Here is a 12,557-nt window from a genome sequence, read left to right as displayed (position 1 = left end):
CAAAGACAACTCGACACTGATACAGATGAAGTGGAGGACCACCATTCGGGAGATGGTCTGAGTCCACTACAGTTCTGTCTAGCACTCAACCCAATGTGCACCATGCTCAATAACAGCAAGTATAGATACAATGCTTAAAGAAAGGAAGAACGTGTACACCCTACAGGTGTGCAAGTTCTCACCTGATGTACATGAATGACGTCAAACTATGCAGAAACTGAGAATTAACTCCAGCTTTGGATCACTGAACAGTTCGATCACTGACATCAAGATGCAATTTGGCCTAAACAAATGTAAGACCTATGGATAGAGTCAGGGAATCCAGTCAGCTAAAACTACCAGCTGAAGACCAGTGAAGAGATTGAAGCCATGACAGATGGAGAGACCTACAAATATCTGGGGTGATGCAGGCTCAATAGTTAGAACACAAGGAGATCAAAGCCCACCTGACTGAGAAATACCATCAGAGACAAAGGAGTCTGCTAAAAATAAAGCTGAATGGTGGGAACATGTTCAGAGCCATAAACACTTATGTAGTCCCAGTATATTCCTTCAGGATCATAGGTTTGACCAGCACCAAGCTGGAGGAGATTATTAGATTGAGCAGGATAATGAGGACCAAATGCTACCACCATCACCACCCTATGTCAGCCATCGAGAGACTGACCATAGCCTGGAAAGAAGGGGGAGGATTTGACAGATCTCACTGAGCAACAGAAGAAAGTGATTAAGAAACTGAGGGATTACTTCCAGGAAAACAGAGTGCCAATCTATGCCATATGAAAGGCAGACAAATAGCACACACTGCTCAACCTTCAACTGCATGAGACCCCACTCACACAGACAGAAAGATGGGCAAAGAAAGCATTCCATGGCAGATACTATGACCTTCCAATGCATAGCTCATGAGTGGAAAGCTCTTCCCCAATACTGAATGATTCATGCTCATCATCCAAGACCAGGAAATATATTTCCAAGGACCCCAGAGTAACAGACAAAACATGTCGATGATGCCACTTGGCCCCAGAAACAATCGAACACATTTCAGGATGCAAGACAATCACCCATATACATGACAAGGTCACCAGGATAACACCAGAACTTAGAGCAAAAATACCAGTTGATCAAGAAAAGTATTAGAAAACAGGCTTTGGGTTGCATTATCACTCTGTATACTTTCTGTTAACGACCGAAAAACAATTTAAAATAACTTTATTAAAATAAATAAAATAAAATATACATAAGATATAAAGTATAAGCTAAAACTGGTATAGGATTAAAACGTTAAAATACAGGTAAAAATAAATGAATGTAAAATGATAAAAATATAATAGTAGCTTTAGTGTTGAGGCATCCCTTTTTCAGCTAGATTGTGAATGGTCTGCTGGTGTGTGTATATATATACACATGTTGAGTAAAGTAAAATAAAAGCTGACTGAGCATGATCATAGATCACATGTTTGGTGTCGTTAATGCAAAATTATGCTCACGTCACAAACTCCAGCACTTGCACTGTAGAATGGTAGACTCCATAATGGGGTGCATATGCACTCTCCTATTATGGTTCATAGTGCTATCATAATTGATTATGTGCAGTGCCTCATGCTATGAGCACAGGTGATAGTCACGTGAATGGTGGATGATCTCAATGTCACCATATTATAAGTACAAACCCTAGGCCATACTAGAGACCCCTACTCACAAACTATACTGGGACCCCAGCATAATAATGGACAAGAAAATCCAGCACAACAGCCAGACATAACCCTCACTGACAAGAAGGAAATGGCTACCTATATGACTGACAGTGGTTCCCGACACCAGCAACCTCCAGAAAAGCTACAGAAAAAATATCAGGGAAACAAGCTTCCCAGAGAACACCTACATGGAACTCCAGAAAACTGCAATCCTGAACACCTGTAGGATAGTCAGAGAGTTCTTTGAAAATAATACCAACCACCACATGCACTTGGCACCAGTACCCATCATGGGGCGGTAAAATTGTCATAATAATAATAAAAATTATAATAATGCAGTAATGAAATTTAATGATGCCAAGTTGAGCATGCACATGCACACGCACAGCGGTTGTTGTTATTTGGTTTTTAGGAGCATTAGCAACTAAGGCCATATTGCTCCGGGGATATGTAGTGGTCATTCCCTGACCTTTCCGCATCCTCCGTATTTGGTGGTCACGGGCTCAAACCCCCCAGTCTAATCAAGAAGCGTGTGCTATACACTGTTGCTCCTGTCCACCTGGCTATGGAGGCGCCCACACACATAGAGAGAGAGAGAGAGAGAGAGAGAGAGAAAACAATTAACATCAGAGAAGAAAGTGGCTGAATAATGTTGAATTTAAAAAAATGCACCAATAAGTGGGAAAGACACTGAGCTCTAAATAGCAGCCTTTTCACCTTCAAAAGCTTTGAGTTAAATATGAAATAAACAATTCCTAGGTTTTAGTCTTTAACATCAGCTTCTCAAAGCAAAAACTTAAGAGAAAGAAGGGTTACATCCAGGTTTATTCCTTCTTAGAACCTTCAAAAAAAGTGATATTAGCAAGAGAGCATTTTAAATGGATGCACTACAGACATTAAATATGCATGGCACTTCATAGTACTGATTACAGGACCAAGAAAAAAAAAAATTAAAAGCAGTACCGTAGTTAAAAAACTATAAGGAGAGTTACAAGTTTCAAATATTCATGACATTAGTATGGCATATGAATCATGTAATATACACTCTTACAATGAATAAATTTACTAAATGATACCTGTGGGTCTTCCAACCTTTCTTGTTCATTCCTTTGAGCATCATCAGTAGACTCGTGTACAGCATCAGGTGTAGCCATTGAGCAATTTTCTGAATAAAGATTATCACAGTTAGAGGCAGTGAAACTTTCTGAGGTAGGGATGTCAGCTGGATTTGTTACATCATCCTTACAAGCTGTCAAATAAACAATTTTTGGAGAGCAGTTAACTATTGTTTCAACACTTTTAGGTAGTACACATGAACTAGACTCTTCTGATTCATTTGTATTATCACAATTTTCTAAATTATTTGTTTTTTCTTTTTTTTCTTCTTTATTTACTTCATCTAATTTCTGTTTATCAGAAGCAATTTCTGAAACAGGACTACATGCTATGGTTGTTCCTAAAGGTGATGAACTGATGTTGTGAGATGGCTCAGGAACAGGACGGCTCCTGTTGTGAGGAACAGGGCGGCGTATCAGTTTCCTGCGACAACACCCAAACCATGGCGATTTCTTTTTTCTCCAAATTATGTAACGACCTGGCTGTGCTACAAGAAGGAAAACAAACCTATATTTCTTTGAAAAACTATATCTGGACAACAGTTTGAACACATTTGGTAATTGCTACACCAAATTTGGATCACCGAAAAACAACCCGAATAATGATAAACAGCCATAACATACGTGATAAAAATCACAACTGCAAAAGCTAAATTGGATTTACATTTCTTTGTATATTTATACAAAAAAAAAAAAAAAAAAAAAAAAGAAAGAAAAGTGAGTTTATGTTAACAGAATGAATGAAATCAAATCAAATCAAAAAAAGTGTGAAAAATTGTTGCATATGCTTTTTTTTATTATAAATCATGCAAAAGAGAAAAAGAAGTGAGAAAAGGTCTTGACAAAATTTTCAAAAAAATGTTTAAATTGCAATGAAAATTATATTTACTTAAAACCTAAAATGAATTATATTTCTTGTATGGTTACAAGATAAAATAGCAGTTGTACTAGCAAAATGAATGAAATCAGGCAAAACATGAAACTTCGGTAATAATACATTTTATTTTTTTTTCCCCATTAACAAATCATGCAAAAAAGAAAAAAGAATGTGAAGTTTAAAAAAAAAAAGTTAACTGACAAATGCATGTTTACTTTCCAGTGAAAAATTTAATCTAAGGAAATTCAGAAACATATATCTAGGATATTCAAGGTAAGAAACATTTAACTTGTTTTACCTTATTTGATAAAATGGTGTATTTTTGTAATCGGAGAGCAGCATTTATATTTCCATTGATAGTGTGGACAGAGTGTGAATGTAGCAGAACTTTGATTGTATGAACGAAATGGATTAAGGAATTCATAAAATTAAACATCTGAATATTGCAGAAAGTGGCACTTAAAATCAATGGACAGTAAATGCTAGAACTACAGCTTTTACACTTGAGTTGCAATGCACATGTTTTTTTTTTTGTTTTTTTTTATAAAATTAAAACTGCTTACGAGGTTTTTCATAATCTTATTATCCATAACAATTCATACATATCATAATAAATCTGGTATCAAAAAGTTAAGCAACAAACACATAAAAAAATACTTTTTTTTTTTAATTTTTCAACAAATAAAACATCAGTATCTGTTGGGATAAATAATCCCTACATAAGGTTCTCCCACATCTCCCAAGTTACTGATAAGTTGATATTAGAAGCACAGTTACCGCAAATTTGGTAACTTTCAATAATATTTCAATTAATATTCCCTTTTTTTTTTTTTTTTTTTATATATACAAAATACATCACATTTTACAAAAACATTGGTAACAAATATGCAGAACAACAATAATAATTCTTAATTTCATTAGAAATGCTTTATTAAACATTCTTGAGTACTACTTAAGTAACAACATATCTACCATTTATATACTTATCCATATGGAATACAATGATGGAGAAAAGTCGAGGTATAGTCATGTTTGTACATCTGCCCATTGTAAACTGAACCAAAAGTGTATGAGGGCTGTTCAACAAGTTCTGAGAACAGGGCATATAAAATGTATTAATAAATTATAGAACAGGTTATTTTATTAGGTTAATGTCTTATAAAATAACATGAAAAAGTCAATGTCATATGCAGTTTCAAAAATTTAATTTATGTTGGCAAAGGGAAGAACAAATATCCAGAAAATTACTTGGTAGTCAAAGTTTTTTAAAAAAAGAGGATAAAAATGCTAAAGAAATCTGTTATTCTACTTTCAAAACAGGACAGGAGTCATTTGAAGATGATTCAAGGTCTAGATGGCAACTGAAGCAATTAATTCTGAAATAATTGCCACTGCTGAAGAAAAAAATTTAGAAAGCATAAGAATTAGTGTTTGAACTTGAAAAAGTACTTCACATTCCCCATGGAAACATTTTAACAATACATGAGCATTTGGGAATGCCCAAAGTTTGTGCAAGATGGGTTACAGAAACCTAACCATTCATAACAAACATCAGAGAATGGATGTCATCAAAAAAAATGTTAAATACCAATTCTGGCTAATTTAGATGGATTTTTATTTGTTTGGTGACTGATGATGAAATAAAACTTGGCTACATTTTTATGATCCAGAATCCAAATTAGAAATCATGCAATGGGAGCACAAGGGATCTTCAATCCTGAAAGAGTTTTGAACCCAACTATCAGCTAGAAAAGTGTTGGCTTCAATTTTCTGGGACACAAAAGGACTGTTGCTAATTGTTTACTTTCACCTAAAAACCATAATAGCAGGGGAACATTATGGAAGTCATATGCAAAAGTTAAAAGCTGCAGTTCGGGGGAAAAAAGGCAAGAAAAGTTGGCCTATTGGGTTTTCCTACTCCATTACAAGCAAAGCTTGGGTTCATGTACGTGAATTTGAACAATAAAGCTCCTCAATAAAGCAATAAGTCCAGATCTGATTCCAAGTGAATTTATTTGTTCAAAAACCTCAAGTCTCATCTTCATAGAACACATTTTAAAGATGACAAAGAGCTAAAAGCAACTGTGGAAGCACGACTTGATGCCCAACCTGAAGAAATTTCTTTTGGAAGGATTAAACTCTTTGCTGACTAAATATAATATATGTATTGAACTTCAGGTTGAAATACATTGAGGGGAAAAAATTAAATAGCATTAGCATAGGCATATGATGCTGTTTGTTGTTTGTTTGGGGATTTTTTAGGTGAATTGGCATCTATGGCCATAGTGCACCAACATATGATGCAAGAAAGCAAATTTACATATCAGAAAAAAAAAAAAACCACCATCTTCTCATTTCAACCCATCCATTTGCTCCAAAAGTTTGTCCAGTTCTTCCTTGAATTAAGCTATCAACTTCCACAACAGATAGAAATTTGTTCCAACAATCAACCACCCGCTGGCTAAAGACAAATTTCTGCACATCTATTCTACAACTGTCTTTCCTCAATTTGAATTTATGCTCCCTCAAGTGCATAATCTGAGCAAGAGGAAGAATCCCATCAGCACTGAGCTTGCTCAAACTATTCAAGGCATTATACACCTCAATCAGATCACCTCAGAGGTGCCTAGTCTCCAGACTGGAAGAAAGCTTTCTACTTAAGCTTTTCTTGGTAAGAGCAACCCTTTGTTCCCCTCACCAATCTTTCTGTCCTTCTCTTTACTCTTTCCAGCAGCTTACTCAAGGTGTGGACTGACCACCTGTCTTTTATACTCTGTTCTCAGAACTGTTGACACCCATTGTACATGTAAATATTGGTGGTTTAAAGAGTGGTCAGTCCATGCATCACTAAGTTCTGTAGAATTTGGTTTCACAATTCAATTGTGTGCAAATACACATTCTAATGATATGAGCCTCCAGTCACATAATTACTAGTTGACAACCTGTACCTACACTAGCAGTAATAAACTTCAGGAATGCCTTCCACAAATTGAAGATATGCATGTGAACTACAAACTTTATATCCTCCAATTATCCTCGCAGTAAACAAGATAATCTCTGCCAGGGGTGTCCAAATTAATTTGTAATGCGCTCTACTTTTTTTCTTCAAAATGTACCGCGATCTACCATCTCAAAGAATTTCATTGCACATAGTTAAAAAAAGTTAATCAACATATATTGAAAAATGCTGTGTATAAATTTTAAAATTGAATACAATTCAGAATTCTTATTTTAAATTCATACGAAGTTTGTGTCTTATGTCATCTGCCAAGCTTTCAAAATCGGGGATATACTGTGATAAGGCCAAATGTAAAGAATCTTCTGTACGCAAGTCCGTAAGAGTAGAGTGATTTGTTTGTTTCAAATACGAAAATGCCAATTCACATAGCTATGCAGAACCAAAACAGGAATTTAAAAGTTCACAGCATTTTTTTACATTTGGGTAATTTTCTCGGCAAACATATTTCCAAAAGTATTTTTCTGATGATTTGGCTTTTAGAAAGATATTGTTTCGAAATGTAATACAGTAATTTCATTTTCAAGTAATATTTTCTCCATGTGAAAAATCTCAGCGTTTTTTTTGCAATTTATTTTGTATCTAAGTCGACATTAAATGGATAAGAAATATATTAAACAATGTCTTCGATTGTTTTAAAATCACTAAATCTGGTTTCAAAATTATCCACAACTTTCTCAATTTCAGAAACATATTTATCACTATTAAATTCAAAAACAGGAAATTTTTGCAAATGATCTTGCATGTTTGCAAAATGATGGAATTTTTTTTTCTTTGAGATCCTTAGCCATTGCCAAAAATTTATATTTATATGCAGAAATGCTACGAATCGTGTCACCCACATTTTTATTTTTTCCTTTTAATTCCCAATTCAGATAACTTAATTTACGGTAAAATCTGCCAAAAAAGCCAGCTCACACAACCACTCCGTATCTTGTAGCTGCTGATAATCAACTCAACTTTGATCAACAAATTTTTAAAATTTTATTCAGCAAATTTCAAAATCTCTGTAGAAACTTACTCTGACTCAGCCACCTCACATCTGAGTGTAATATCAGATCTGGTACATTTTCATAGAGTTGCATTCTGAAAAGTCGCCTTTGAAGAGATTGTCCTCTGATGGAATTCACAATTTCGAAAGCTATGTCCATAACATTTTTAGTATTTAATCTTTTGCTGGCAGATGATACAGTGGTAACTCAAAAAATCTGGGAATTCATCATTCTTTCGGCACAATGCGAAGAATCCGTTATGATGCTCCGTCATTCTTTAACTCCATCTGTTGTTATTGATGCGAGCTTAAATAGCGGTAATTTAATTTTTTCAATAAATTTTTTGAATGCGTTAAACATATCAACTTCTAGTTCTTTATTTTAACGAAACCATACCCACCAGTTCTTCTCTAGTGGCAGAATCATTGAAAACCGTACGAATAAAAACGAGCAATTGAATTGTTGTTGTTATTTGATTTTTAGGAGCATTAGCAACTAAGGTCATATTGCTCCGGGAATATGCGGTGGTCATTCCCTTGACCTTTCCGCATCCTCCATATTTGGTGGTGATGGGCTCGAACCCCGGTCTAATCAAGAAGCGTGTGCTCCTTCCCACCTGGCTACGGAGGCGCCCTACGAGCAATTGAGCTGTATCACCGACGTCTGTAGATTCATCCAGTTGTAAAGAAAAGGATATGCAATTAGCAATACGAGCACGCAATTGTTCGCTCGCATTTTTACTCATTTTTTCGATGCGTTGCATCAGTATTTTGAGATAATTGCAGATCTTGAAGAGCACTTTTAATTTCATTTTTGTTCTTAAAATTTTCAAAAAAGAGAATCTGTTATTTCTAAAAATGCATCTTTCATGAATTGACCATCAGAAATTGGTTTGCATTTTTTTGCAAGATAACTCACTTTAAATGATGCTACAGTTACTGCTTCAGATTGTAAATTTCGTGAAGAAATTTTGTTGTGCGAATAATTTGGATTTAAGTTTTAAATTTGGTTTTAGTTTATTTTTTTCTAAGGTTAATCCGATTGGTATTTACCATGGAGTCTGTTGAAGTGCCTTTCTAAATTTCCTATTTTGGGTATAGCCATGGAAGCATTGCAAATTAAACGACACGTTTCTTGTATCATTACAAAAAAGTATTCTAGTATCACTCTTGATGAAAATGATACATTTTACTCTTTTTCGTAGTATTCATTTTAAATCAAAGAGTATTAAATTAATGTATAAGTACTGTCCAATTATTAATATTAAATAAGCCAATTAAGAATTCGACGCACACTATGCTCTCTGCAACATAACTGCGTGAATTTTCACTAGATAAGCCTAGGGGCTGCACGGTTACAAGAGTAGATATATGGATCAACAGATTTGTAATAAGCGTATGCAGTGGGGTGCATAACAATAATAATAACATTTAGATTTTGATTAATCTATTTTATATATATATTTAAAATTCGTCGTGATTGACCGAAATTAAAGCCGCGATCGACTTGTTGGTTACCCCTGATCTATACCAATCTTAAGGATAATAATGATGTTATAAAAAAATTTATGTCAGCAAACCCATCTTTCCATTTTGGTATATGTGGGCTTGTCAATATCAATTTATTCATATTGTGTAGTTGACAGACAGAGGGGCAAGCATGATAAATACTGTTAAGAAACTCAGTTAGACAAGTTATCCTAGTTTGTTTTGATGCCGTATATTGGTCAGTAGTAGAAATTAATTTTGTGTGAAAATCACATCAGTGTGATTTTCACAGAATTGGGCATAGCAGTCATCTTCCATTTATGCAGCAGTCTGATTTCTCGCTGTAGGATTAACAATCTGATTACTTTTCATTTTTCCCTGAGCTTCAAATTACTAGATTTCTTTCCAATACTGATCTCCATACATCATCATCATCATGAACTTGGTCTGGCTTAGGTCTTTTAAGACCTGTTCCGTTGTATCTCTTGGAGGTGGTCTTGATCTCGCCATCGTTGTCTTGGTCGACCAACATCTCTCTTGCCTGTAGGTTTGTAGTTAAAGGCTAATTTTGGGATCTGGTCTGGGTTCATTCTTTCTATGTGGCTGATCCATTTTTCCTGATACCGTTTTATGTCATTTACTATGTTATCTACTTTTAATTTCTTGTGGATATCTAAATTTCTTTGGTGGTCTAGTCTTGTAAAGCCTAATAATGTCTTAAAAATCTCATTTGTGCCGCTTCTAGTTTGTGTGCATCTTTCTTATTTATGACCAAAGTCTCACAGCTGTAGAAGAGGGCTGGTTTTGAAGTGATGTTGTGCAGTTGTAATTTTGTTTCAATTGTCATTTAATTGTTCCATTCATTTTATTATATTTTTGTAGTTTAGTGTGGATGTCTTTCCCTTCATTTGATATTAAATTTCCCAAATAGGTGAAGTCAGATATTTGTTCTATTATTTTATCATCAATAACAATTTTGACTCTGTATGTTTTTTTCCACATAATCCCATTGGTACTTTTTACCTATTTTATTAAGTTCATTTGCTGCTATCTGCAGTTCATCTTCGGATTTTTCAATTATAACTTGACCATTAGCATATAATATAGTTTGGACTTTATTCCCGTTGTTCAACTGTATTCCGTTGTTAATTGTTTGTTTCCATTCTTTAAGATTTTTATTGATGTAGATATTAAACAAATTTGGTGACAGTTCACATCCTTGTTTGACTCCTTTATTGGTGTTAACTGGGTCTGATAGTTGGCCATTAGAATATTTTATACAGACTTTTGAGCTTTTATATAGGCTTTGGATCACTTTACAGAGTTGGGTTGGGATATTTTCTTCAAGTAGAATCTGCCAAAGTTTTTCCCGGTTTACTTGTCAATATGCTTTTTTCCATACTATGTAGTAAAATATGCTCTGTCTAACAAGTAATTTGATTTTATAAGATAGAAGCTAATCCAAGGTTTTATGTTTTAATCGTGGAAAACATTCCTTCAAACTGCTTGTCCAAAGGTAAGTTTTTTAATTTATGCCAACTGAAATTTGTTTCCCATAAGATGAACTTGGAAAATTATGCAAAGATACTTAGAGCATTTATCATCCTTGTGTAAAATTACAAACTGCTTCAATAACCCTATTTAGATATAAAATGGAAATAATTGAACCTTTGTTGGTCCACCACACTTCTGTGGTTAATGCTTTTTGAACTCAGTCCATGCACATCTCTGCATTGACTGTGCTTCCATACCAATGCTGACTTCATGTCCTGCTGTACAGCAAATGAAGCTTCCTAGTGGACTGCAGCCCACATATACAGTAGACTCTCGATTTTCTGGGATAGATGGTAAAAAACAAATCCCGGATAATCGATTTTCCGGTTAATCCAAAAATACAAAGGTCCCCGACATACGTAAGGGATACATTCCAGGACTTTTTACTTCGTCGAATTTTACGTAACTCAGGAATGACTAATAACATATTGCTAAATCTGAATTCTGCGCGATACTTGTTAATGTTTGACCATTTTCATACATTCTTATTAGTTTAATTTTCTGATCGAAATCGATTGCTTTCCTTTTGTTGATAGATTTACTAGTACCGCTGTCATCACTTATTCTCTTAGTCAGCACCATGATAACGGTCAAAATGAAATTTTCTGAAAAAACTTCACACAGTTAAGGGGAGGAACCCACTATTATCACCTCACACGAGCTCACCAGAAATTAAAGCACATTTCTGAAGGTCACTCCCATTAAACAATTTGCACTTTCCGGGTTACTGGGCTTTTCTGTTTGTGCATCTAAATTATAAACGGGTAGAAAACTTGATCTTATTGCATTTGCACTAATACCAATAGCTGGAATTGTGTGGGTTTTTACGTTATTAGGGTGAAATGTGTCCCCTTCACTGAAATCTTCAGTCATAAAAAAAAAAAAAAAAAAAAAAACCATAAATAAATTGTAAGAATCTTTTCTTCGTTCCTATTTTTTTTTGCTTGTTTCTCCTTATCTCACTTGTGCAATTTGTATGTGCTGTGATCGTCGTTATTGATTGCTTATTTTATTTATTTTGTTTGTTTTAAATTTTACAATCCTAAAAAAAAAAAAAAAAAAAAAAAAAATTGAGTACAAAAAAATTTACATAAACCGTAGTTGCGTAAGTCGGGGACTTACTGTATCGAAAAATGTTCAACAACCTATGTAAAAAATATGCCGATAGATAAAAAACGAATAAACTTACAATGCACTACTCGCGTGTCCAATACGATGCTTCCCTTTATTTTTTGCGATGTCTATTTTAAATCTAATAGCTTCCCTTTATTTTTTACGATGTTGGGCATGGTTTGGTTACCAACATTTATAATAGTTCCTTAAAGATTTAACAGATGCACCGTTTTCAAACTTTTGAATAATTTGAAGTTTTTTGTGATTTTTGAAGTTTTTGTTTAACCAAAAATGCCTCTTTTGCGTTACCCAAAATAACGAAACAAAATTTGTCTTTTTGCGCTCCAACGGAACACAACAATCGACGTGACGCACTAAAACAAACTAAACATTTGGTCTCTCTCTTTTTTTTGAGCAGCGGGTGTGAAGACAGTGGGAATTGCAAGATAATAGGTACACTAAGATTTCTAAGAGGTACAAGCTAAAGGTTATAATGATTTATGCACCAACATCGAGCTATGATGATGAAGAGGTTGAAGAAATGTACACCGAAATTGAGTCTTCTAGATGAGCAGAAAACACACTACACTATTACTATGGGGGACTTCGATGCTAAGGTTGGAAAAAGATAAAACAGCGCAGAAAGAGGAACTATAGGAAATTTTGGAATTGATGAGAGAAATGAAAGAGGCGAAAGATTTGTGGA

The 12,557-nt window shown here is 34.5% G+C and overlaps 1 protein-coding gene across 1 annotated transcript in view; it reads right to left on the bottom strand.

Moving 5' to 3' along the window:
- LOC150087437 (ATPase family AAA domain-containing protein 2-like) overlaps positions 1 to 12,557 on the bottom strand; it is a 450,193-nt gene that overhangs the window by 98,910 nt on the left and 338,726 nt on the right. The window contains exon 22 of the mRNA XM_090372484.1: positions 2,774 to 3,300. Within this exon, the coding sequence (XP_090228610.1) occupies positions 2,774 to 3,300 (527 nt within the window). The remainder of the gene's footprint in view (positions 1 to 2,773; positions 3,301 to 12,557) is intronic.

Source organism: Mastigoproctus giganteus, chromosome 4 (genome assembly GCF_048544385.1).
Source record: "Mastigoproctus giganteus isolate SK-2022 chromosome 4, ASM4854438v1, whole genome shotgun sequence".
Lineage (NCBI taxonomy): Eukaryota > Metazoa > Arthropoda > Arachnida > Uropygi > Thelyphonidae > Mastigoproctus > Mastigoproctus giganteus.
This window is presented reverse-complemented; position numbering and strand designations above follow the sequence as displayed.